A 27,421-nucleotide genomic window follows, 5' to 3' on the forward strand; every position below is an offset into this window, starting at 1 on the left:
GGTGGTAAAAATAAAATTACATGTTTAATGAGGAAGCATAATTTAGAGCCAGACATGTATTCATATTTTAACTCTAACACTAAATAGTTAAAGGATAAAATTATACAAAGGACATTTCAGGACAGATATTCCAAATGTTGACCTGGCACATGGAGGAAGACTTTCTTTGCCTCCCCTGCAGGTTGCTGGCACCCTTGATAGTTCCTGGACCTCCCTCATTTCCCACCCTGGGATCATTGACCTGGAAACTCAGGTCTGACAGGTACTCTGCACTCTTCTACCATGTTCTCTTCGTGACAACCTAGCGTCTCTTTCCTGTAATGACATGGTATAAACTCTGACAGACTCTGGAAAAACTGGGCTTAAAAAGATGTCTATTCCATGGATCCAAAATCTTGTGGTTAGACTGAGGCTAGTATGGCCAGGGCCACCCTAGTCCTTATTCTCCTACTCATTAGAAACTGTAGCGTCTGTCCCTCTCTTTTACATCAGTCTGTCTTGCTGTGACAAATGGCAAAATGCATAACAACATGCTAACGTATGACATCTTGTCATTGTACCTGATTTTCTCTGGGACCCAGCAGAATACACAGACCCACAGATGCAACATGAAACAATTATCATCCTCAATGATTATTAAAACTACTAGGAAATGAACAACTCCATTGTTAGGAGTCATTATCTATTCAACACCCTACGTACCATCTTCACTAGTTCATTTCTTTCTTCCCTGGTTAGATGAACTACCTCTTGGAGTGTCACCAGGGAAAAGTTGCTTGACAAGGAACTGTGGGTGGAATCTTCATAGTGGCAGATTTCAATTCCGCGATTCATATAAACTATGTATTACTGACACATTTCATAACTGAGTGGGTGGTTTCCTCCACATTTCTGTGGCATACATTTCCCAGAGCAATTTCCATAGATCAGTAGTTTCACAGGGTACTCTTGACACACAGCTGTTGCCACCAAGCTAGGAAAGCCTGCCTCCTGAGCACTACACCACAGACCTCTCTGAGGTCTCCACCACACACTTTTGCGGGAGCTGGGGTATCTATGCAGTGGAGAAGCCCAGGATTCTAACTTCCAAAAACTATAAATCAGTATTTTCACATAGCATGCTTTTCATGTCCAATGAAACAGTTGTTTGAATGATCACATCTGGGACTATTCTGAGGCCAAATCACCTCACTAAATTACTTGTTTTTTTCCCCATTGATTTTATTGATACATTTTAGGTATACAATACAGCTGCATTCATTACTGCGATCTTGTACCTTTACATGACAGGTTTTGGTTCTCATTTTTTCCCCTTACTCCTGCCTTCCTTTCAGCCCCTCCTCCCCTCCCCATTTACAAATATTTTATTTCCATTTTTTCATTTTCTCCTATTTTTTTTTCTTTTCCCTTATTCCCTTTCCCCTATCCTTCCCACTTTCCCTACACCTTTAGCCCTTTTCTTCCTATTTCACATGGTCAATTATCTCATTAGGATCTTATGTACTATTATAAGTACACCAGAGAAACTATTCAGTATTTACACATGTGTGACATTTATTTCTCTTAGGAGTATATCTTCAATATGTATCCATTTTCCTATGAATGACTCTAATTTCTCACTCTTTATGGCTGAGTAGTATTCCATTTTATAGAAAAAAAAACACATCTTCTTTATCAAGTTTCCAACTGATGGGCAAATGGGCTGTTTCCAAGTTTTAGCTATTATAAACTGTGCTGCTATAAACACAGGTGTGCATATATCACTGTGATATGATTCTTTTAATTCTTTTGGAAAGATACCCAGCAGAGGGATGGCTGGGTCAAATGGAACCTCTAGTCCCAGCTCTTTGAGGTATCTCCATATTGATTTTCATAGTGGTTGCACCAGTCTGCACTCCCACCAACAACGGAGAAGGGTTCCTTTCTCCCCACAACCCCGCCAACATTTGTAATACAGGATGGAGGCTGAACTGTGTGTGCATTGTCACTGCAGGAAGTTCCTCCTCATATGTGGATAACAGCTTACCCCACTAAGGCCTGAGGTTGGAAGTAAGTCAAGCACTGCTCTCTGTTCTTCCTCAGCATTCCCGAAGTTCAGTACTTGAGGTATTGACCCCAAAACAAGGAGTTTTGAAGAGCTCAAGAAGTTTGTACTGTATCTACTCTATGTGATATTGTTTCAGTTAAGTAAGGAATAAATAAGTTCAAAGTTTCTGTGGTGGTAAAACGTGGTGACAATAATTAACAATTTATTGTACTTGACAATCCCCAACACAGATTTTAATCAGGGAGAATATAAAGGGATGTATATGCCAATTGGCTTGAATTAGTCATTCTGCAGTGTCTACATATTGCAAGACACCCTATGAGATGCCATCAGTCTGTATAATTTTGGTCAAAAAATGTGAAAAATGTGAGCCTTGAATTTTCAGGAGTTTTCCAAGATCTCTGACCTCATTGAATATTCACTTTGTCTCCCTAGTGACTTATTTTGTCCTAAAACTTTAAGAATATTTCAGTTCTGCAGCAGAACTGCCAGTATCTGTCGAGTGTAATGCCAAATTTAAGATTATCGGGCTTAATGTTTGGCATGTTTTCAGGCAAAACTTTTTATCAGTTACTCTATGTATAAATAAATAGGTCAGCCTTATCATGAAGAAATTTCCCTAGCAACCAATGAAGAAATATTAATGACCTGTCAATTTGGTTGCTTGGAGCAGAAAACAGTTGTCTTCCTTTCCACCTTCCCTTCTTCCAACCAGCTTATATTCTTCATCAGTCAAGTAGGGGCAAGCAAGGAAGTGTGCTTCAGCAGGGCCTGAGGATACGTGGAAACAACTTCCTTGCTTAAGTGCATTAAATAATTCCTCCCTGCAGAGCTCATTACCTGATTAGCAATTTCTCCCTAGGAAGGGCACTTGTAAACATTGAGGGTAATGGTGCTAAGAGTCCATCATCTTTGGCTCAGTTATCTTCCACCACTGTTAGGCCTGTGGTTTAGGGCAATTCAGTTTCTCTCTCTTGTCTCATTCCTCTTCTGTGAAATGGGCATAATAACAATCATAAGTTGCCATGAAAGAATACTTAGAGCACTTCCTGGTACGTAATAAGTGTTCAGTAAAAGTTAGACACTAGTACATAATCCAAGGGTGTAAGCATCTTGAAGTAACGTTAATGGAAGTGTTAGGTGAAAGTTATACATGCACATACATGCTGGATAGAGAGAAATCAAACACTCATTGCTTATGCTATGGGCTTCCTCTTCCACCCTATAATCTGCAGTTCTTGGCATGTAGATTTTAAGGGAAGGAATAATTGGTTAATTTTTATTTCTCTTCTCTTGATGTTTTTTTTACAGACCTGAATATCCTTGGGCAGGATGTCTGCTTTTAGAAATAGCCAGTAAAGGATTATGAGAAAGAGTGCACTTTATGTTCTTTGTCTGATTCACATAACAAAATTAATTGCCTTTCTGTTATCTATTCTTCATGGATTTTCATTGATCTTTGTTTACAAACACTCTCAGTGTCTTCAAATCTGCAATAGTGATTGCAGTGTTTAGCAGTTTAATGAAACAGTAGAAATATGTGTGTGTTTGTGTGTGTGTGTGTGTGTGTGTGTGTGTGTTTGTGTGTACCTGGCCATACATAAAAGAGGGGGAGAGAAGAAAAAATATTTAAGTAAGAACTTTTATTTGTATATTTAGTTTCCATGAAGAAAACTATTCTAAAAATTAGTAAATAATTTCCCATGAATTAATATCCAAGAGTACAAGTGCCACCTTGCTGGAGGGTCTGAAATTTACAGTTCCAATAATTAGATGTAACTTATGTTAAGAGAAGATGGATTTTTTTTTTCTCAAGATTTCTACTTTTACCTTTCATTGTTTGAGTACTTGTCAGTTCCAGTTTCTGCCTCCGATAGTGGTCATAAATTCACTGTGGCTGTGTCATCGGACCAGGTTCTAGGAGGGTCCCAAAGTAGTGATGTAACACTCTCAAAGAAAGAGTACAAAAGTGGTAATGTACACACTCAAAGAGAGAGAGAGAGAGAGAGAGAGAGAGAGAGAGAGAAACTGCAAGAGAGATGCACCATAGTCTGGGGCTGGGTGTATTTATGGGAGATTTGGGGATGAAAATCTATAGAACCTGTGAAGCTGAGGGAAGAAGGCATTCAGTATACATAAGGAAGACTCAAAGATGACAGCTGTTCTGTGAGGAAGAGCCATGGCCCTTTTAAAGGTAGCAGCCATCACAGGTAGCTGTAGCCCACCCCTAGGGAAAGGCCCATTTCATAGGTGAAAGATATGGTCTGTTCACAAGTGAAAGAGGCATATCTTCAGGTAAATGGGAATGGCCAAATCTCATTCGTAGGTGAAAGGGAATTGCCCAGCCTTATCTTGTCTTGGGAAAATAGAAAATTAAACTGCTCCTGTCCTGACGCTGTAGTTTCTATTTTTTAAATTATGATTTTCCTTGTCACCAATTGTCTTCTTCATTGCTTTTACGAAACCTCAGTTGTACTCAGACTGGCCTCTAGTTTTTCAAACATGCTACTCACTTCTTAGCACAGTCTCCAGATTCATTGGCACGAGTGATGGGATTCAGGATGGATTTCTAGGTTCTTGTGTATGACAAAGTTGATAGTGTACCTGATGGGAAGGAAAAAAAGCAGAAAAATTTCATGAAGTCTGATTGGGAAATGCTATGCTCCAAGTGAGAGGCTTGCTCTGGTAGAAAGAAAAATGGCAGGAGAGCTGAAGGTGGTGGGTTTAAGAGTTGAAAGTGTGCAGGGTCTAGGGAGTGTGACTGTCAGAGTGAGTGACAGCTGTGTCTGCCTTGCATGTCCTTTCCCAGAATTTGCATGTGGACATACAAGATGCAGTTCAGATGCATGAACCTTTAATGAGCTCCAAGTGAGAAAATGTTACTGTAGGTTATGCAGGTGGCTCTGGCACACAGCTAATTTCTACCTCACATAGCAGGCTTTAGTGATAGAGGAGAAATACAACTCCCAACCTTCTAAATATCAGATGTGTTGAGCTCATGTCCCCCAAATATTGTAGAATGAATATCAAGGGACAATGGAGATTAAAAGATGGAAAGTTTTATTAAGAGATAGCTCCTAAGAGACAAGAGGTATCCTGAATGAGGTGGCTAATGAGGCCCTTTGTCAGAGGTAAGTTATACAGCAAAGTCATGATATGGGTAGAACTTGGCTCTAACTACCATCCAACTGTAGGATTACAAATGTAGCTGCTTAACAAATATGGATCCAATAGGGAAATGAGACATGTAGAAGGGGTGGATTGAAAGAGTAAAGGCATTCTAGGGAAGGAATGATACAGATACTCTGGTCACCCATCTGGGTGACTGTTGCCCATCAGGACTTACTAGACCAGTGATGCTAATTACAAGATAGTCTCAAACTACTGCTTATCCCTTAGAGAGGCAAGCAGGCATGGCCATTGTATCTCTGTCTTGAGGCCGGACCTTCTTCAGATGACTCCAGCAACAATTATAATGTCTTTATTTTTCTGCTGACTTCCTTGAGAATATCTCAATCCCTCTCTGACTGTATATTAATTTATATCTGACTTACCTACCTATAGTATTAGAATAAAGATCAGGGGGTTGGTCCCGAATCATTGCCTGTGTTCAAGAGAATAGACAGAAAGTGTCCAGTAGCCTTAATTACACTACCTATAGTATTGTCCTATATAGAAAGGAAAGAGCAAAAGTCATGGATGCATGAGTCTTTTATTTTGCCTTATCTTTAGTCTCAGGAAAATTAACCTCACCCAAATCGTTATTTTATTTTTTATGTTTTGATTTTTTGAGACAGGGTCTCACTATGTACTTGAGACTGACCTGGAACTCACTATGTAGCCAAGGCTGGTCTCGAACTCACAGCGATCCTCCTTCCTCACTTTGGAGTGCTGGGATTACAGGCATGAGCAACCACAACCGGCTTCAAATCGTTATTTTAAATACCACAACTCTTGTACTCTTCAGTGTTTTAGAAGTACACTGTCATGAAGCTTCCAATTGCACAAGAATGCAAAGATAGTCTTGTCCATTTTTTCACAAATCCTAGTGTTTTGTATGGCATATTCTGTCCCAACTCCTCTAGCCAAAGAATGTTTTCTGCCTTTCTATTACAGCACTTATTATAAAGAATGACCAGGGCTTTTGCTCGGTAGTTTCCCACTGGTTCCTGAGCTCATTGAGAATAGGAAACCTGTCTTTTGCTGAAAATGTTTCAGATATCTATCATAATACACAATAGTATACAGCAAGTGGTCAAAAAATGTCATGCCAAGAAATGAATGCCTCTACTTCTTGAAAACAATGTTGAGATTCCACTTCACAACACAAAGAATGGTGGCTGCTATCATGAAATCAACCAATAACAAAGGCTGCGGGGGTTGTTCGGAAAGAGGAACCCTGCTCCACTGCTTGTGGTAGTATAGACTGGTGCAACCACTGTGGAAATAAGGATTAGAGGTCCTCAAGTATCTAGGATTAGAGGTCCCATTTGACCCAGCTATTCCCCTGCTGAGTATCTTCCCCAAAGAATTCAAAGAATCATACCTCAAATATATATGTGTACCCATGTTCATAGCAGCACAATTTGTAATAGCTAAAACTTGGAAAAGCACAATTTCCCATTAACTGAAGACTGGACAAAGTTGCTTTTATAAAATGGAGTACCACTCAGACAAAAAGTATGAGATATTAGAGACCTTTATAGCTAAATGGATGCACATTGAATGGATACTCTAAAGTGAAATAAATAGGACACACGTGTATAAATACCAAAAAAAAATATTGTAGCCATCTTTGTTTGTAAAAGTATATAGTCATCAATTAAAAGTTTGTAATCACTAAAAAAATCGACAACATACAGATAAATTGATTGTATAGGGACAGAATATACCAAGGGCTGTGGGGAGGAAACATGGGGGATATAAAAATGCAAAGTTATTGACTGAGATGAAGAAAAAGATACAACAGTAGTGATAGTATAACCTTGTAAATCTAATTGTTACCATTGCATTATATACTTAAAATGGTTAAAATGTTAAATTTCATTCTATATGTATTTTAGCACACAAAAATTTAAAAAATGAACTGTCTACAAACAAATTATTAACATAGTGATGGTAAGTAAGTGTATGTTATGTAAAAGGAAATGCTTGTTTGCTAAATAAAGAATTAAAAGTCAGCTTGGTAATTGGTCTTCAAAATAAATATGGTTAGAGCAATGTGTTATTCCCCATGTATTTTCATTTCAGGAAAATATTGAAATAGAAAACATCATTGAATAATGTGATGAATTTGAAAAAGTGATAGCTATATAACTGAAGGATTAAAAGAAAGAAAGCACCATTTAAATAAACAACCTGTAAGGCTGAATGCCTGGAAGGTAACACAGAAAATTAACTACTCTGCTCTCCACAGGCAAAGGACATTAGCTCCAAGACAGTTGGCTTCCCATGTGTACTTAGAACAGAGTGACCTATGTCAACATTTGTTTTTGATAGGATGGACTGTCAAGCCAGAAGTTGTGGGGCCTGAAGGCATTGATTTGTGCCCTAGGTCTACCTGACGTTCTGTGACTGATACAAGGTTTTTAGTCTTGCCAATGCAAACTTTTCTCATGTAGCAAATGAAAGGAAAGAAAATGTATCACACCTTTTTTTTTTTTTTTTAGTAAACATGAGGATCAGCTGGTTAGGGCCTGTCATAACGTTATTAGGTGTAAGTCATTCTTGTTAACTGAGCTCTGAATAAGTTTATGTTCAATGAGGTGTTAATCTACACAGAATGTGATAGATTCTGCAAATCACTTTGCATCCACGGTTTCTGCCTCTGTGTGTGTGACTCTCTGCCTATATTTCTCTTTTGGTTTAAGTTTATATTTAGAATACTTCATAATATATGCTTTTTTATTCCATCCAACATTCTGAGCTATGAACCAAGCTATGGTTCAGAGGTTTGAGGGAAATACTGATCTACGCTGAGAGCACTGATATTATTTGCAGTCTTTAGGTTAGATTTCTCAAGCACACATGGATAAAATCGAGAAGTGTTCATTGATTTCCTTATGTGATTATTTTCTAATCTTTTTTTTCTTTTTTTGTTTCTCACCTTTGCTTGCTGACTTCGATGTAGCAGACCATTTGGGGATTGAATTCATGGGTAAGACTAAAAAACTTTCTCCTTTAAACATCCTGCTAAAGCTCAGTGTTATAATGTACCTGTTGTTCTTTGTCCCCATCTGATTATAATTGAAATGTCTCAATATCACATGCCATTAGTAGTAAAAAAATATTTTAGTCCATTTTCACTAAGTAATGGCTTAAAATGAGAGACTTAACTACTTATTTAGAAAGCAATTTATGTTATGTACTTCTGCAAGCCTACAGAAGTTGGATTTGGCTTCTGGCTTTGATTGTTTCCTCTAATTCTCAATTTTTTGATCTGTAAAATAGGGATAATAATAGTTCCTATTTTACTGCACTTATAAATTGCTTAGCACAATATCTACAACATGACAAACACTTAAAATAATAGAAAGCAGTGATTCTTAAATGTCAGTTTTTGTGTTTTCCTGTTCTAATTTCTCTCTTTTTTCTTTCTTTCTTTTTCTTTTTTTTTTTTTTGCATGATGGCTACTTTGGAAACATTTTGGCATTGATATTAATTTGGAGTGTGGGCTTGTAAGCATTTCTATTTACAAAATTTATTATTTGTTTTTAAAGAGTCTTCGGTGGATGATACTTTTTTAAAGCGTTAGAGTACTTCTGGGGTACTATTTTCTGTATTCAAAGATAATTGCATTATAAATTACAAGTAACTGTGTTTATAACTTAGTTTATCATAAACTAAGTGACAGAAGAGTATTTCTTAAGATTTAGAATGTGTCACAGTTCAGACATGGAAAGGTACTCAGGAGTACGATCTACAAAAATGAAAAAGATTTCAATTTGAATCCAAATTATTCAGGCTCTGATTGTTTGGCTTTTGTGGATCTTCACATTTTTTTCCCTTATAGGCACTGATATGAATACTATCTTCATATATGTATATGCTATTTATGTTAATACTTGTATATTTATTATATTCATTTCATCCATTTCAGTGAATATTATCAAGTCACTATTAACAAAGAAAAATGCACAATGGTAGAAGTGAATTAATAAAAGTAGGCAAATAAAGTTTTAGTTTTACTAAGCTTACAGATAAAAAATTGAGTCATAGAACTTATATAAAATTGGAAGTGTCTTAAGACCTTTTCTAGGCAATCTGATGTTAGTTTGGACTGCTTTGATGGTAGAAATTATGAAGAGAGATTGGTTGATATTTAGAAGGTAAAATTGAAACTATTTGAAGGAAATTGTTGTTAAAGTTTATAAAGGAAAAATTATTGTTTTATTGTTTGTATATTTAAATGAGTTGGACTAATGACTGAAAATAAAATATCAATAAAAGAACAGTTTTGGAGATGTTTATTAGATTTGGTGTAAAAATTAGTTTTAGGTGACTTGCTTGAGAGGTGTCAAGTTGTTTGCTGTATTGCTGGAAGTCTTGAGGGTTAATAAGAGATCAGAAATTGCATTTTCATCCTGGATTCCTCTGTTGTACGTTTTCTGGGATTTGTATCTGGTATTACATCATTGAAAAGGCAGGCAGCTCATCTCCGGCAGGTCTGAAGTTTTGCTAGGTAAATGTGATTAAAATGCAGAAGGACAATGAAAGCTAGGATGGTATTCAAATGAAGCACCATGGAATGTAAGGTAGGTGTGGAAGAAAATATAAAGTCAAATATTAGTCATGAAAATATTTGAAAGTTAGGATGGTATTCAAATGAAGCACCATGGAATGTAAGGTAGGTGTGGAAGAAAATATAAAGTCAAATATTAGTCATGAAAATATTTGAACAAGTTGGTGCCATGGATAATTTTTTTTTTTTTTTTTTTGAGACAGGGTCTCACTATGTTGTTGAGATTGACCTGGAACTCACTTTGTAGCCAGGCTGGTCTTGAACTCCCAGTGATCCTCCTGCCTCAGCCTCCCTAGTGCTGGGATTATAGGCGTGCGCCACCATGTCAGACATGGAGAGAAAATTGTAGTGATATAACAGTTTAATTGATTTTGAAGAAGATAGCATTATAGGATATGACAGTTTTCAAAGAGTGCTTGTAGGAATGCATAACAAAATTGAACTGGAGGAGTAAACAATTTGAAGTGAGAGGTGAAGGACTTGCATGCGCACAAGTCATCTTAGTATATGCTACAGTTACTCATGATGGTGTAGGGTAGGGATAGAGGAAAAACATTTATATGTTAAAGTCTCTAATTAAAGAGTTAGACTATGTCACTGTCTGATAAATGGCAGTGAAAAGAGTTTCACATAAGGTCAATACCTGTTGCATCAAAACAATAGATCTCTTAGTAATGACAAACTCAATGGCAATTTTTTTCTGCTCCTGTCTTTCCCTGTCTTAGTACATGTTTGTGGTCAGAAAATAACTACTCTTCATACAACTAGCAAATCAGGGATACAAGCTCTTTTGATCTTGTGACTTTCATGTCACCAAGCATGCCTCATCAACTGCACCTAGTTAGCAGATAAGCAAAGTGAACATAGCAGCTGTGTCCCCAGTCCTTGACATACTTGGCCTAAAAGGGTTCATTCCACTTTTGTTAACATTCTGTTAGCTTGACTTAAATCACAGAACCATGTCTTATAGGAAGAGAGGCTGGGCCATGAAACTTAGTAACTCTGGGATAGAAGAAAAAATGGATTTTCAGTAATCTCTGTCTCAGTAAGAATAGCACAAGCTTGAAAAGGGCATCATTTTTCATGAGACAAGAAAAAGATTTCTTTAGGAGACAAGTGTATCCTCTTGATTGATCCCAAATTTGAGGATAAGAGACATTTTTTAAAGTTCTTGAAAAAGGTAGAAGAGAATTGGACTTTTCAGGCAAAATTCAAGTCTCAATCATAATAAAAGGAAGAAAGAAGTCAAGAAAAGACTGAAAATGCAGAGGGGCTATTGGTGGATGGATGGATGGATGAACAATGTCAGAGAGGCAAGCAGAGAATTTAGTTGGTGGAAAAAGAGAAGAAAGCTAAGTCATGGGGCACAAATTACAGAAAGCCATGGCCCAGTTTGTGCAGAAGAGTATATTGTTTAGGGCTGAGAAGCAGTTTGCACTTTCTTCATTCACTAGTGAGAGCAAGAAAGAGTGGAGAGTATGAACATCTGTAGTCATTTTGAGGAAGTGAGCACTTAAGCTCATGGCCAGAGAATGTGTTCTGCTAGGCTCTGGCCATGGTAGGTTCAGAGAATGCAGGTGCATTTGCTGTCTAGCATAGTGCCCAAACAGGAGACATTGCGGAGCTGATGTTGGGGTTGAGAAAGCAGATCCTACAAGCAGAATGGCAGTAGATAGAGCAAAGGAAAATTTTCATGCAAAGTTTAATTGCCATCAGTAAAAGAAATATAGAGTTTGCCATCTTATTGTGAGTACTTCCAGTGGCCCTAATGACCTACAGTACGATGGACCCCAATATGTGTTAAAGGGTCTTTGTTAGAACTCATTTTAAGGAATGTGGTTACTGGCGCCAAAAGAGTAATAGGCTACTGTGTAGTCCATCTGTATGACTCTCAAGATTGGGGTTATAATGAGGCCACAAAAGTTAAGGGTTAATCAAAAGTATAAAGCCTTATAGTGAATAAGTGAATGAGTTCTCCATATGTACTATTTAACTCCAGCAACAGATATTGCCAAGGCAAGGGAAGGTGGTTGAACAACAAGTTAGAGTTAAAAAACAATAAATAATATGCATGTAAATAATGGCAACTAATGAAGGATTGCTTGACTGGTAGATAGATTTATAGAATTAATGAGTATACTGTTTTCACTGACCTTACTAGTTCACTCCTATTGGTTTGTAAAATTCTGTCCCTTTGAGAAGAAATAATTCCAATTTAATTGGTGATGGGAGAATCCATACAGGTAAAATTCTTTTCATTCAGGGTGCTATTGTACTAGGTATATGAAAGTGCTAGGTATAAATTCAGCTGAGAAGCAGAATTGTAAGTATAATCTATATAAATCAAATCACATCAATTTGTTGATGGACCAACAATTGATCAATACAGTTCTGTTTCTTTATGTGCATGTAGGTGAATTATTTCTTAAACTAGACTTTCTTATTATACTAATTTAATTTCACATCAAAATTGTGTAGGAGACTTAGAGGTTCCTGTATACTCTACCCCCACCGATGCACAGCTGTATTGACATTCCCCACAACAGTGATACATTTGTTATAATTTAGGAATTCTTTCTTCCGTGGATTTTACTTTTACTTCTGTATCTAAAATGGCATGGCCAAACCCTCGACCATCTAGATTATTTCCTTTGTTACCTTCCAGGAGGGTTTTAGTTTTCAGTTTTCCATTTAGGACAAGAGAGCATTCCAAGTTAATTTTTGTGGGGATGGAAAGCCCACCTCCTACTTCCTCATGTTGCATGCGGCATCCAGTTGTTCTCGCACCACTGTTGATCAGGTGGTCTTTTCTCCTTGGAACTGCCTTTGCCCCTTTATCAAAGACCAGTTGGACCATATTTATGTGTGCCAATTTCTAGAATCTCTGTCCTGTTCCACTGATCAATCTTTCTATTCTTCTACCCGTATCTTGCTGTCTTCGTTTCTATAGAACATAGTAAACACTGAAGTCAGATTATGTCAGTTTTTCCACTTTGTTCTGTCCTTCAGTATTGTTTTGACTACACAAAATCTTTTGTCTTTCACTATAATCTTTAGAATTGGTTTAACAAGATCAACAAACTGACTTGTGAGACTTTATTGGGATTACACTGAATCTAGGCATAATGTTGAGAAGAACTATTTTCTTGATAACATTAAGCCTTTTTATCTATATTATCATGTCTTCTGTGATCCTTCTTTCCAATCTGTAGATCATTTATTTCCTTTTCTTGTCTTATATAAGTAGCTAATGCTTCCAATATCATGTTGCAAAAAGGAGAGGCATCTTTCACTTTTACTTGATCTCACTGAGAAAGCTTCAATAAAATAAACTTTTTCATCTTTAAATTGCAGGTATTACATATTTCATCCTAGCAATGAGAAAGTGAGCAAGACAATGATCATATCATTATTTTAGGCTTTTGATGTGAAAGATTACACTAATTGATTTTTCAATTGCTGAACAAGCCTTACATACATAGGGTAAAACTTATTTGGTTATATGGTCATTTTACTTAATAAGTTCTAGAGTACATTTCTTCTAGGAGTTCTTCATTTCATAAATTTGTCCCTATTGAGTAAACTCAAAAAATAAGGGCTTCATACAGTTTAACAAATTTCTGTTTTATTTGAGGAAAGTGTAAAATAAATGATTCAAAAAATCTTGCTATTTAGTTAACAATTATCACATTTGCTATATGCCAAGTATATAAGATATTGGAAATGAAGGTATGTAATCCTCCTCTCAACGTATAAGAGCTCTAAGACTGAAAAGAATAAAGGTATACACAAATGAAGTGATGTTTAAAATGCTACTGAAAGTTTTGTAGATAAGATAGAATAATAAAAAAGAAGAGCAACTAGATGCATTTGAAAAATTTGAGGACTGCTTAAAAAAGAGGAGACATTTATGTTGAACACCAGCCAAAATGGCTAAGCTATATGAAGTGGTGCCCTACAGCTGATTTATGCTAGCCCAGTATTTCTTCCACTGTAGGATGAGGTTGCTATTTCACTTTCTTTACCTGGGTTATGATCCCTCTAAGGTTACCACTTTAGAGAGGATGTCAAAAAGAATTAACCCCAAGCTCTTCTGAGTTGCTTTGTTAACTTTAAGAAATAATTATCCTACAAACTAAGGCATGCCAAACCAAATGTTGATAAAACTGTCAACATTTGGAAGGATTCTGTCTAATTATGAATTTTTCTTAATGATGCTCCTGGGATTGATACCATAGAAATTTTAACAAAAAATACTAACCTAAAATAAAACATCAGTGAAATAATAAATTTTACTGACATAAGTAGGGCAAGGATTTTGAAGTGCACACCAGGCGGGGTATTGTGTTTGAAAAAAAAATTAAAAGAGTTGATAATTAAACTAATAATAAACACATATTTCTTCAATTCATGACTTAACTCTCATTTAGTCATCCATGCATGAGAAGAAATAGAGAATTTTAGGGTCAGATGTTCTAAGTTTTCTCAAAATGTGACTAAACCAAAAGATGAAATAAGTTAACTTCTTTGGAAGTCTAAGTAGTTATTGATTACTAAAAATCCAGCCAATCTTCTCAATGAGACTGCTGGCCAAAGGGTATGTCTGGATAGCTGTGTTAGAATTTTTTATGAAAAATTTCTTCATACTCACCAAGAAATGCTGTCGATTAAGTGTCTTATTTGTAATTTGACATCATTTGTAGGTTAACATAATATATTTATACAGTTTGAATGAGTGAAATCTGGTGTGAGTTTTGTTAAAAATCTAAAGATCATTGATATAGGAAAATGAGATTTTTTTCATTAAAATATTAAAAATGCCTAAGGTACAGAAAGGCTTGTGCTGGCTTTCATCACAGTGCCATGTGAGATACCCTTAGAAGGTGTATGGTATCTGAACCTTCCTTGGTAAAGATGGTGTTGAATGACTGACTTGGAAAGGCAGTGGAGAGATGGCTCCATTCACTAATTCACTGAGCAAATAACATCTATCAGGGGAAATGGGTGTGTCAGACCTTTATGCGCCAGTAAAGTTCAACAGTGAAAGTGAGGAATGGCACAGATAAAGAGATGTATCCAAATATACAGATATATACATTATGATTGCTGCAGAGGAAAAATGGACATTTATGTAACACATCTGTGCACAGAATTCCAAGACCAGTTAATAAATTTTCATCAGAGATCTTGAGGAAAATATTTCATTTAAACTACTAGAAAAAGCAATGTTGTGCATTGACAGCTAATATAGGACAAAGGCATCATTCCTAAAATAATAGGATATTTTTCATATTGCTACAGAACAACTAGGTTGAGAGTTTCTTTGTAAGTAGTCAGTATATGAACTTCAGAAAAAATTTAAACAGGCTCTCATGATTTTCTTATGTAATACAGTGAAACACAGATTAAAATGAGAAAGGAAATTAAAGGGAAAACAGAGACCAGAGATAAAAAAATGATGGAAGAAGGCCCAGATTTTGGGGAAATGGAGTGAAGTCCAGTTAATTGGATAAACATCATACACACGAAGGGGAATGGTAGCTTATGTGGTTGGTTAGTCAAGAGGTTACAGCTGAATATAGTGACCCTAGCTGGCTGTTTTTTGAAGGAAGTGTAATTTTATATTTTTTTAAAAACAAAGTGTGCTGAGGATGCAAGCAGGGAACTATCAGGTTCCCTGAAACGCTTCATTTTGTCAGGAGCTCTGTTTAGAGTTTGCCTTGTAGGCATTGCTTACGGAATCCCAGCTTATGGGACAAATCTAGGATTGGACTTCAAATGTTGCCCTCCTGTGGGCTCTGTGAAGATAAATTTTCATAGGATGTATGTCAGGTGCAGAGGAAAAGGCCAGGAAAAATGCCCAGGGAAGCAGCGGGATGGGCTGCAATGAGGAGAGAAGCCCCAGAGCGGGCCTTGAGCTTTGAAGGAAGGCTAGAACTTTCACAGGGAGAGACAGGAACATCCTAGCAAAGATGTTAGAATAAAAAGGACCAGGATGAAGCAAGGTGCTCAGAAATGTTGACGCCTATTAGCAAAAGAAATCACATCATCATTAAATTATGTATAACTTTTCATTTAAGTGTAAGTAAAACCCTATAATTCTCTTGCATAAAATTTTCTAACAGCTTTAGAATGAAATCCAGATACTAAAAGCCCTTGCACTGAATCATCCATTTTTTACTCTGCTTACCCTCAAGACTGCTTTCTTCCATAAAGCCTTCTCCTTTTTCCTCTACCTACTTCAGGGCCTTTGTATCAATGTTCCTTAAGGACTACCACATTTGCATGTGGTTGGTTCATTCTCATCTTAATGAACTTAGGTAAGATACACTTCTGGAGATACTTTACTTGTCTCTCTGATTTCTAACTTGCGTTAGCCTCTTTTGGTTTCTCCATTGCATTTATTACTATCTGATTTTATTGTTCATTTCTTCTCAGTTTCTTCACTAAAAAATAATTTCTTTGGTAACAGCAACAGGCTTGGCCTGGCTGAAAAAAAATCAAGTAAACTTTTCTTATCTAGGGAGGTTGTCTTCTTGGATGTACTACATTCCCTCTTGGCAGTAGAGTTTTATCTGTTTCAAGTTTTGGATCAGCCTTAAAGAAGAGTGTGTTCTTTTGAAAATATATTAAATTCAGATCAATTATTTTCCAAATTTCAGTGCCAGTGCCCCTTTCAGTTATGAAGCTGGCATGCACTCATGTATTACAAGCAAAAGCAGGAGCTCACATGCATTACCATATGACTTTGGGCACAGTATGTGATTTCATATGAGTTATCTCATGTTTTATTTCAAACTCATCAGGAACCTTAAATGTGTGATGCAAAAAATAACCATCATCTGAGTGGCTGGATTTTGATCTGGAAAATTTGATCCTGTATTCTTTCAGTATACTGGGGATTCCAAGTTTGGGAGCTGCTTGGCATATAGTCAAGAGATCTCTCCATATTAGGAATGTACATTGATTGGTAAAGCTGCCCTTGAGGAGACAAAGAGACATGGCTGCAGGGTAGATGAAACCTCTTTGAAAAGCCTCTTAGGGCAATAGGTTTTCACTTTACACATGAAGAAGCAACGCAAGTTGAAGTGAAAGCAATATACCCGACTGATAAATAGAATTACAATTCCAATCAGAATGACTGAGAAACCCAAGTTCTTCCTACAATCCTTGCTACTAGCCTAACACAAGATGGTTTGATTTATCCCAATAAAATGATATTCTCTTGCCTTATTCTGTGCCCAACTCCAGATAGACTGGCCAGGACATAGGTGCACTCAGCTAGGGCCACGGTTGTAGAAGCTGTATTGGGGATGGGTTTGCCAGCCTTAGCAAATAAAAATGCAGAACATTCTTTTAAATTTAAACTTTCAATACACAACAAAAATTGTTTAGGATAGATGTATGTCTCATATGGTGACATGGAGTATATTTGCGTAAAAATTTATTTATTGTTTATATCAAGTTCAAATTAACTCAGTGTTGAGTATTTTATCTTGCAAGCCTAGCTGTAGGGCCATGAGCTCAGTAAGGAGTAATTCCACAGAGACTCATTTTCATCTCATACTCCATCACTGTGAAGCTGAATTAGAGAGAGACGGAGGAGAACCTACACTTAACCAAAAGATAAGCAGAATTAATAGGGAAAGAGCAGAAGACATTGGAACAAGAGTGTGCTATATGCTTCAGAGGGGAACTCGGCTTGTTACATGATGAGAATTTGGCAAAAATGATATTAAGCCAGAGTATCTCTTGGCAGCTGTGGTTGTTTAACAATGTAAATGCAGCCTGTAAACTCATTGGTTCTGGGCACAATGGATCCAGCTATTAGAACAATTGATGAAATGTTTTAAAGCCAAGTAAGTAGTGTGAGTGAAAGAGCTAAACACCTCAGACGAATATTTTAGAAAACAAATGGCAGCAGGTTCACTTAGTTTATTAGCTTTTGACTAAGAAAGTAGCATTTAACTCACCATAAAATGCAGTTCCAGGCTGTATTAATGAAGTAATAACAGCTGTGTTTTATCTGTTTATTATACATTTATTTTGCTGTTACATTCGAGCTGCTAACTTCAGTCAGAACCATATTTTTATGAGAATTGGGGCTCTTTTTCCTCATGTGGAAAAAAAAATGAAACATGTCTATTTTCTATAGCATTTTCTAGAATCATAGCAGTAGTTCAATGATTCTACTTTTCTATATCTGTAAGAAAAAGATGTGTTATGGGATTCAAGCAGTGTGATAGAAAGTACACATACTTTGATGTGTGGTAAATAGACATCAGGTCATGATTGTACCTCTCTATGCTATCCACCCAGCTGCCTGACTGTCCAACTAATGTTCACATAAAAACACATATTTTTATTTTGTTCCTTGATCATTGCTATAATTAAAGAAAAAAGTAAAAATAGTTTTCTTATTAATAAAACAGGGAGGAGGAATGTGTATGCTCTTAAATTCTGACTGTTTATAATTTGAGACAAATAGAAATTAATAATAAAGATAAAAGACATGCTAAATACTGGTTAATTTTTTTCTGACTTTTACCATTTAATGGAGAACTAGTCACTATTATTTTACTTTTAATTTGTGGGCTCTACTTATTTAACATGCTTATAAAAGCTTGTATATTTCAGATTTCTCTAGCTCCAAGTCAAGCTGATATTCACCTGTGCTAATATTAAAGCAAAATATTATGTATATATTTTGACAACTCTTTAAATATGCCTTCTACATTGTAAGATCTACATTCAAAAATTAGCTCAGTGTCAGACTCTGCCATAAGCTTTCATGACTTGCTGATATTCTGGTTTTCCAAAACAACTTGACCAGCAACAGTGATGGTTCTTCAAAATGCCAACACCCAATCATCCTATGTCTCCTTTAGATATGTCAGGATGTGGCATTTGATTCCTGGGTTGCCAGGTCAATTCCCTTTCTTAACCTGAAGCAGTTTCAATAAAACAGAACTTCAGCCCAACTTTCTCTTCAGAATAATGGATCTGAGTCTTTGTGGGGGTATGGAAGGATGCAGTGAGGCCGGATAAAAAATAAATACACGTGGAAAGGAGACAAGGGAAATTACTCCCACTGACCTCCATCCTCAAATAGGTACACTTCTAATCAAGCAGCATTTCTGTTTCAAACACATGTAGATGGTTTCCATTCTAATGTAACCAAACTGAAGAGTAGCATGACAGACAGTTCTAAAGGGAATAGTCTGCCAAAGAAACTCTACCTATTTTACTATATGACTTGAGTTCTCTCACCCCCAATCATATTACTATTATTTCTACTTAACTATAAAGCAAAGCTTTGCAAATGTTATTTAGAGTTTGAGAATTTAACATTTCAGTGCTAGAAGCTACCTTTCTGGTTTTGGCAAAATGTTTAATCATGTGGTTTTTCTATATAATGGAATACTACTCAGCTATAAAGAATGAGAAATTAGATTCATCCATAGGAAAGTGGATACACATTGAGGATATACTCCTACATGAAATAAATAAGTCACACGTGTAAATACTGAATAGTTTCTCTGGTGTGAAAAACCATAATAGTACATGAGATCCTAATGATATAATTGACAATGTGTAATAGGAAGAAAAGGGCTAAAGGTGTAGGGAAAGTGGGAAGGGTAGGGGAAAGGGAATAAGGGAAACAAAAAAACATAAGAAATTGAAAAAAATGTAAATAAAGTGTTTGTAAATGGGGAGGATAGGAGGGGGTGAAGGGAGGGCAGGGACAAGGGGAAAAAATGAGAACCAAGACCTGTCATGTAAAGGTACAAAATCCCAATGATGAATGTAAATGTACTGTATACCTAAAATGTACCAATAAACTCAATGAGAAAAAAAATCATACTTTATATTCTACAAGCCAATGTTAACTTTCTCCAGCCAACTTTATGTTTTCTTATTCCTTCCTGATAGTCTACCTAATTGTTCACCACAATTATTATGGTTTTATCTTGATTATATGATTATTCTCAACCCTTTTCTTATAGGTGGACTTCTGTGGATGCAGTAAAATTCTTATTTGAAAGTATTTTTTTGTATTCAAAGTATTTTGAAATTCAGGTGAGATAATGCAAGTCATACCCTTTAAGTAGCACATGTGCAATATATGCTCCAAAATATTTTGACTTAACTTCTCTATAATTCTCTCCACATGGTAATATTATTTTTATTCAGGGGAAATCTTTGTAAGCTTTTGACTATAATTTTTCTTATTTTTTCTGTCCCCTTTACATGGTGGAAGTTATCATGTACAATCTTGTCTTTTTGTATCTTTATTAGCTCATGGCCACCGTACATAATTATTGCTTTTATCATGGGGAGTTGGCACAAATATATAAAAATCTTAATTTATTTCTCATCCCCTACTCTTCCCTTCTCTCCCACTTCTTTCAACTCATGGTCCCCTTCCCTTTTGCAAAAGCTCCATTTCCATTTTTTTCTTCAATTCTTTTTTTTCCATTCCCTTTGAATCCCCTTCTGCCTCCCTTCCACATTTCTCACTCACCTTCCCATTTAAAAAAAGATGTCCCTCCTTGCTGTTGCCATTTATTTTGCTCTGATTTTTTTATTTCTCATATAAGAGAAACTATGAGATATTTAAGTTTCTGTATCAGATTTATTTCACTTGATATTATAGTTTCAAGGTAATTTGAAATGAGTTTTATTGGGACTTCAAATAGTTTTGACTTAATATTTATAAAAGAAATATAGTGGATTTATGCCTAGTTTTATCTACCTACCATTAAAAATGCACATAAAATTAAAGAAAAATACTTGCCTTACATAGCTACAGTTGTTTGATGTAGTAGTTAGCCTGCAAAAACCCTTGGCTTGGCAGATCCTAGCGAGCTATGGTTTGGACCAGCATGGTGTGGCTACAGGCAGATCTAGCCAGGGCCCTGTCCCAACCCCAGTGGCTTGGGCACACAGGCCCAAACCAAAAGCATGCCCAGAAAAGAGCTTCATAGGTGTACAAACATGAGCCAGAGGCCTGCCCCAATACCATCAATAAGTGGCATGGAGAGCCTAGCCAGAAGCCTCCTCAGACACCAGTGGCTGGGGTGCAGAGCCCCCAGCCAAAGTCCTCCTAGAAAACAGCTACATAGAGCTCCTAGCCAGAGGCACACCTAGATACCATGCCAAATGTACACAGGCCCCAGCCAAAAGCCTGCCAAGACAACAGGTCAGCTCAGGGATCCAGAAGACAATTCTGAACTGAGGAACTGGTGCACTGGGAGGAGCAGAGAAAAGGCTGCTTGGTGGCTTGCTGAGAATTGAAGCCCACTGGGTGAACAAAAAGTTGCCTCAACAAACGCACAGCAGGCTGCATATGTTGAAATGAGAAGACATATAAACCAGATGTCCAGACTCAAAACCAGATGTCCAGATCACCTAAAGCAACCCCAAAGGGCAAAGAGATGGAATAATCTGATACTCAACCACCTGAAATGAAAACAAAAGATGATCTGGAAAATATGAAATCAGAAATAATTTCTCAGATAACAGAAGAGATTTTGCCCATGGTGCAAGACATGATTAATAGATCTAGAGCAGACACAGACAAAAAAATAATAATAATAATAAAAAAAATAGAAGAGCTGACAAATGTGATGGAATCCCAACATAGGAAACAAATGGAATACATAAAACAGATGCATATGGATTTCCAAGAGATTAAAAACTCCTTTGAAAGTTTACACAGCAGAATGAGCCAAAGTGAAGAAAGAAATTCAGATATAGAAGACCGGATTGTGATTAGTGACCAGGAAAATACAAATTTCTTACAAATAGTAAGGGTGTATGAGAAATCAATCCAGCACATGCTAGATGATGCAAAGAATAACATGAAACTGACTGGACTCAATGAAGAAACAGATGAGACTTCAGAAGATGTTAAAAAACTGTTCGCAGAATTAATAGTAGAAAACTTCCCAAGCAGGGGAAAAGAATTTGACATACAGATAAGAGAATCATATAGGACTCCAACTAGCCATGATAAAAAAAAATCTACACATAAGTATTTAATAGTTAAGATTTCAGAAACCCAACACAAGAACAAAATTCTGCAAGCAGTTAGAGAAAAGACACAAATCACATACAAAGGAAAGCCCATCAAAATCACAGCAGAGTTTTCAACACAAACCTGCAAGGCAAGAAGAGCTTGGAGTAACATATTTCAAGCCCTAAAGAAAAACAAGCTCCAACACAGATTGGTGTACCCTGCAAAACTATCTTTCAAAATTGATGGAGAAATAAGATACTTTCATGACAAAGAGCACTTTGGGAGCTTCATGAATACCAAAACAAAAGCTCAATGAATACCAAAATCAAAACTCAAAAAAATTTTAAACAATATCCTAGGAAAAGACAATGATGATCACAGCTCCAGGAATCCCAGTAGAATGAATGCATCAGTCATGACAAGAAATTAAATGCAAAAGGGGAGAATACAACAAAAAGAAAAAGTCATGACAAGGATAAGCCAAAACATAACAGTTGTAACTATCAATTTAATGGTCTCATTCACCAATCAAAACAAATAGACTGGCAGAGAGGGTTATGAAGCAACATCCATCAATATGCTGCATACAAGAAACAGACTTAATTCAAAAAGAAACTCATAGACTGAAAATTAAAGGGTGGAAAAACAATACTCTATGCGACAGGAACCCAACTTTGCAGATCAAGTGGATTTCAAACCAACACTAAGACAGACAAAGAAGGACACTGCATTCATGTAAAGGGAACAATCCAAGAGGAAGAGATGACAACCATGCATATATATGCAACAAACACTAGTGTATTCAGCTATATAAAGCAAATACTAACAGACATGAAAAATCAAATAAGCACTAATATAGTAGTGGTGGTGGACCGTAATACCCGATTGCCATAAATAGGTAGATCAACTACACAGAAAATAAACAATGAAATACTAGAACTCAAACTCTACAAATGAATTTAACAGATGTTTAGAGAATGTTCCACCCCACAAAATCAGAATAAACATTCTTTTCAGCTGCACACAGGTCGTTCTTCAAAAGAGACCACATATTCACTTGTAGAACATATTTAAGTAAGTGCAAAGGAATTGAAATTATACCCTGTATATTATCAGACCATAGTGCAATGAAATTGGAGATCAATAGCAAAAGAAACTGCACAAATTTCATAAACTCATGGAAGTTCAGCAAAACACTTCTAAATAACCAATGGGTCATACCAAAAATTATAGAAGAAATCAGAGAGTTCTTACAATTAAATGACAATGACAACACAACATACTGGAATCAATAGGACACAATGAAAGCAATCTTATAAGGGAAATTCAAAACAATAAATACTCATATTAGGACAATAGGAAGAGCTTAAACAACCTGATGCCAAACCTCAAGCTTCTAGAAAAAGAAGAGCAGGGCAAGACCAAATGTCATAAAAGTAAGGAAATTATAAAGATCAGAACAGAAATTAGTGCAATGGAGACTAAGAAAATGATACATACAATCAGTGAAACAAAGAGTTGGTTCTTCAAAAGAATAAACAAAATTGACAAACTCTTAGCCAACTTTATCAGAAAAGGAAAGAAAAGGCTCAAATCCATGCATTTGGGAGTGAAAAGGGTGAAATTACAACAGACACAGCAGAAATCCAAATGATCATCAATACCTACTTTGACAACCTATACTCCAATAAGAAAACACAGAAGAAATGGACAGATTCCTAGATTCTTATGAATTGATTGAAGAAAGTGGAATGAAGAGGACTTAAAAATTCTAAAAACCCAATAACAATCAATGGAATTGAAAACATAATTAAAATCTTACTAACTAAGAAATGCCAGGGTCCCGATGACTTCATTGCTGAATTTCAGAAGATATTTAGGGAGAAACTATTACCCCTACTGCTTAAATTCTTCAATGAAATTAAAAGAGAGAAGTAATACTTCCAAATTCATTCCTGGAAGCAAGCATCACCTTGATCCCCAAAACAGAGAAAAAAGACCCAATGGAAAAAGAGATCTATAAGCCAATCTCACTAATGAACATAGATGCAAAAATCCTTAGTAAGCTACTGGCAAATAGAATGCAAAGATCATCAAAAAGGTAATACACCCTGACCGAGTGGGATTCATCCCAGGGATTCAGGAATGTTTCAACATATGCAACTCAATGAATACACTCTGTTAAGAGAGCCAAGGACAAAAACACATATGATCATCTCAATAGATGCAGAAAAAGCATTCGAGCAAATCCAAGATGCATTCATGATAAAAACCCTACAAAAACTTGGAATGAATAAATGGTCTCTACTACAACCTGATAAATGTCATCTATGAAAAACCAACATCCGATATCTTATTAAATGGTCAAAAACTGAAATCCTTCACATTAAAACCAAGAACAAGACAAGAATATCCACTATCACCACTTCTGTTCAATATAGTTTTGGAAGCATTAGCCACAGCAATGAGACAAGAGAAAAAAATTAAAGAAATAAATATAGGAAATGAAGAAGTCAAATTCTCACCATTTGCAGATGACATAATACTCTATATAGAACACCCCATGGACTCCACCAAAAGTCTTGTAGTTGCAATAACCAAATTCAGTGAAGTAGCTATATACAAGATCAACAGAGCTTTCCTGTGCGTGAACAACTGACTCATTGAGACAGAAGTGGGGCAAAGAATTCCAATCACAATACCATCCAAAAAATTGAAATACCTAGGAATCAACCTAATGAAAGAAATCAAAGACCTCTACTCAGAAAACTATAACACTGGAAAAAGAGATTGAAGATGATATCAGAAAATGGAGAGACATCTCTTGCTTCTGGGTAGGAAGAACCAACATAGTGAAAATGGCCACACTTCCAAGACTGCTATGTAGATTCAGTGCAATCTCAATTGAAATTCCAGAAGCATACTTCATGGCCCTTGAGGAAACAATCCAAAAATTCACTTGGAACAAGAAGAGAGCTAGAATAATAAAAGCAATTCTAGGCAATAAAGACGAGGTAGGGAATATCACAATCCCCAACTTGAAACTATACTACAAAACTATTGTGATAAAAAAAAAAGCATGGCACTGGCAAAGAACAGACCTGAGGACCAGTGAAATAGATTAGAAGATACAGAAACAACTCCAGACATACTCAGCCACCTCATCTTTCACAAAGGAGCCAAACACCCTCACTGAAGGAAAGAAACCTCTTTAATAAATGGTGTTGGAAAAACTGGATTTCAACTTCCCAAAGGTTAAAATTTGACCTATATCTGTCACAATTCACTAAACTAAAATGAAAATAGATTAAAGATCTAAATACTAAAACAGAAACACTAAACTGGCTAGGAGAGAGCATAGGTAAACTTATTTAAAATATTGGTGTATGAAAAGATTTTATGAACAAAACCTCAGTTACCCTTAAATTAGCACAAACAATCAACAAGTGGGATCTCTTATTAGAAAGCTTCAGCACAGCAAGAGAAACCACCAACAATGTGAAGAGACAACCCACAATGTGGAAAAAAATTTTCACCAGGTTTTCTTCAAACAAAGGTCTACTAGAATATATAAAGAACTTTAAAAAAATCAGACCTTCCAAATTTAATGATATAATCCAAAAATGGACATCTGAAATGAACAGATATTTCTCATACAAAGAAGTAAACACAGCAAATAAACATTAAAAATGTTCAACATCACTGGTCATTCAATAGATGCAAATGAAAAGAACTCAGATTCCACCTCACCCAAGAAAGTATTGCTGCTAACAAGAAATCAACCAATAACAAATGCTAGCAGAGTTGTGGGGAAAGAGGACCCCTGCCCCACTACTAATGAGAGTGTAGGCTGGTGCAATCACTGTGGAAATCACTAAGGTGATACCTCAAAGACCTAGGATTAGAAGTCCCATTTGACCCTGCTATTACCCTGCTGGGTACCTTCCCCAAAGAATTAAAAGAATCATACCACAGTGATGTATATGCACCCATGTTCACAGCAGCACAATTTGTAATAGCTAAAACTTGGAAATAGCCCAAGTGCCTATCAAAGGGAGACTGGATAAAGAAAAAAAAATTATCTAAAATGGAGTACTACTTAGCCATAAAGAACAAGAAACTATTAACATTTACAGATAAGTGGATGCACACTGAGGCAATACTCATAAGCGAAATAAATAGGACACTTGTAAATACCAAATAGTTTCTCCAGTGTGAGAAACTGAAAGGGTAAATAAGGACTGAAAGGTATAATAGATAATGTGAAAAAGGAAGAAAAGGGCAAAGGGGAAGGGGAAGTGGAAGGGATGTAGGAGAAAGGAAAGAAGGGAATGGCATTTATATGAGAAAATGGAAACAAAGTCTTTGTAAATAGAGAAGGGGAAACTCTTGAAGCTAGGCCAGGTCAAAAAAATAAGAGCCAAGTTATATTATGTAAAGGTAGAAATTTCCAATGATGAATATCATATTGTATACCTAAACTGTATCAATAAAATTAATTTTTTAAGTATCATTGTGTTACTATTAGTAGAATTATTTGGGATTGCCTTTCCCTATGGTATATAGACACTACTTGTATAATTGATTTACAGTGGTTTATTCAAATGAAAAGTGACTTTACATGTAATTATACTGTTGTCATTTTGTTTATAACCATATGCTGGGCCTACAGATTTAAAATACTGGGATGTTTTTTTTGTGTGTGTATTGACTCTGATTGTAACTGGAACTTGAGTCATTGTCTCCTTCAAATACATACATTAATATATGAGGTTATGGGTCATGTAGAAGTGGGTCTGGTCACACTTTAATGTTTATTGAGTCTTATAATAATGAGATCTGAAAACCAGAGCTGGAGGTTTCAACATCTTTCTTTGGTTTGATATTGTAATAGGAGAATATCTTAGAGTCAGTAAAATCAGTTTTCTATACAAGATGAATAACCATTTACCTATAGCTTGTTCAAAGTTTCTTTTTTCTTTTCTCGAGAATGTGTGGCCTTCTGTACATTGTCCTACTGATAATTTACTGAATTTTCAAAAAGAATTTTGACAAAAAGATGCAAAAGCATTATAGCTGAGCTGTGGGCATTAAAAGAACTATCCTTGGAAAAGGTGGAGTTTCTCTGGGGGTTCAGGTGTGTCTCCATCAGGCAAATGCAAAGAGAGATTGCCTTATTTAATGGTGAAGGTCAAATTGCTTTTACTACCAAACATCTTAGAATGCTAGCTTCACTGTCAAATTTCCATTGCTGATTTAGCAGTAGGACAGTAATGCTATTGCTCATTAACTATATTGTGAATCCTGGCTGTTTGCCGGTTTATACTACTACTTCAGTTTGTAAAACTTTTGTTTATGTAAAAGTGAGACTGAAGTGATTAACATGATATATAAATTGGTCATCAAAAGACCTTTAAATATAAAACATGTTTTAAGCCAATTGCAATAGACTCATGTCACATTCAGGCTTTGAAGAAATAAAGAGTTAGTTACAGTGCATCTTTTGAGGAAATTTTACTGAGTTTCACTTGAAAATGAATCCGACTTTTACACTTTAAAAGTGGTTAAAACATGTTTCAGTTTGAGGTTCCATCACACACAGATGCTGAC

General features: G+C 36.1%; 1 protein-coding gene across 1 annotated transcript in view; it reads left to right on the forward strand.

Moving 5' to 3' along the window:
• Nrg3 (neuregulin 3) overlaps positions 1-27,421 on the forward strand; it is a gene marked incomplete at its 5' end in the record, with an annotated part of 1,020,825 nt that overhangs the window by 900,877 nt on the left and 92,527 nt on the right. The window contains 1 exon segment of the mRNA XM_033763192.1: positions 8,178-8,204. Coding sequence (XP_033619083.1) covers positions 8,178-8,204 — 27 coding nt within the window.

Source organism: Fukomys damarensis, unplaced genomic scaffold, assembly GCF_012274545.1.
Source record: "Fukomys damarensis isolate Sample0158 unplaced genomic scaffold, DMR_v1.0_HiC HiC_scaffold_1, whole genome shotgun sequence".
Classification (NCBI taxonomy): domain Eukaryota; kingdom Metazoa; phylum Chordata; class Mammalia; order Rodentia; family Bathyergidae; genus Fukomys; species Fukomys damarensis.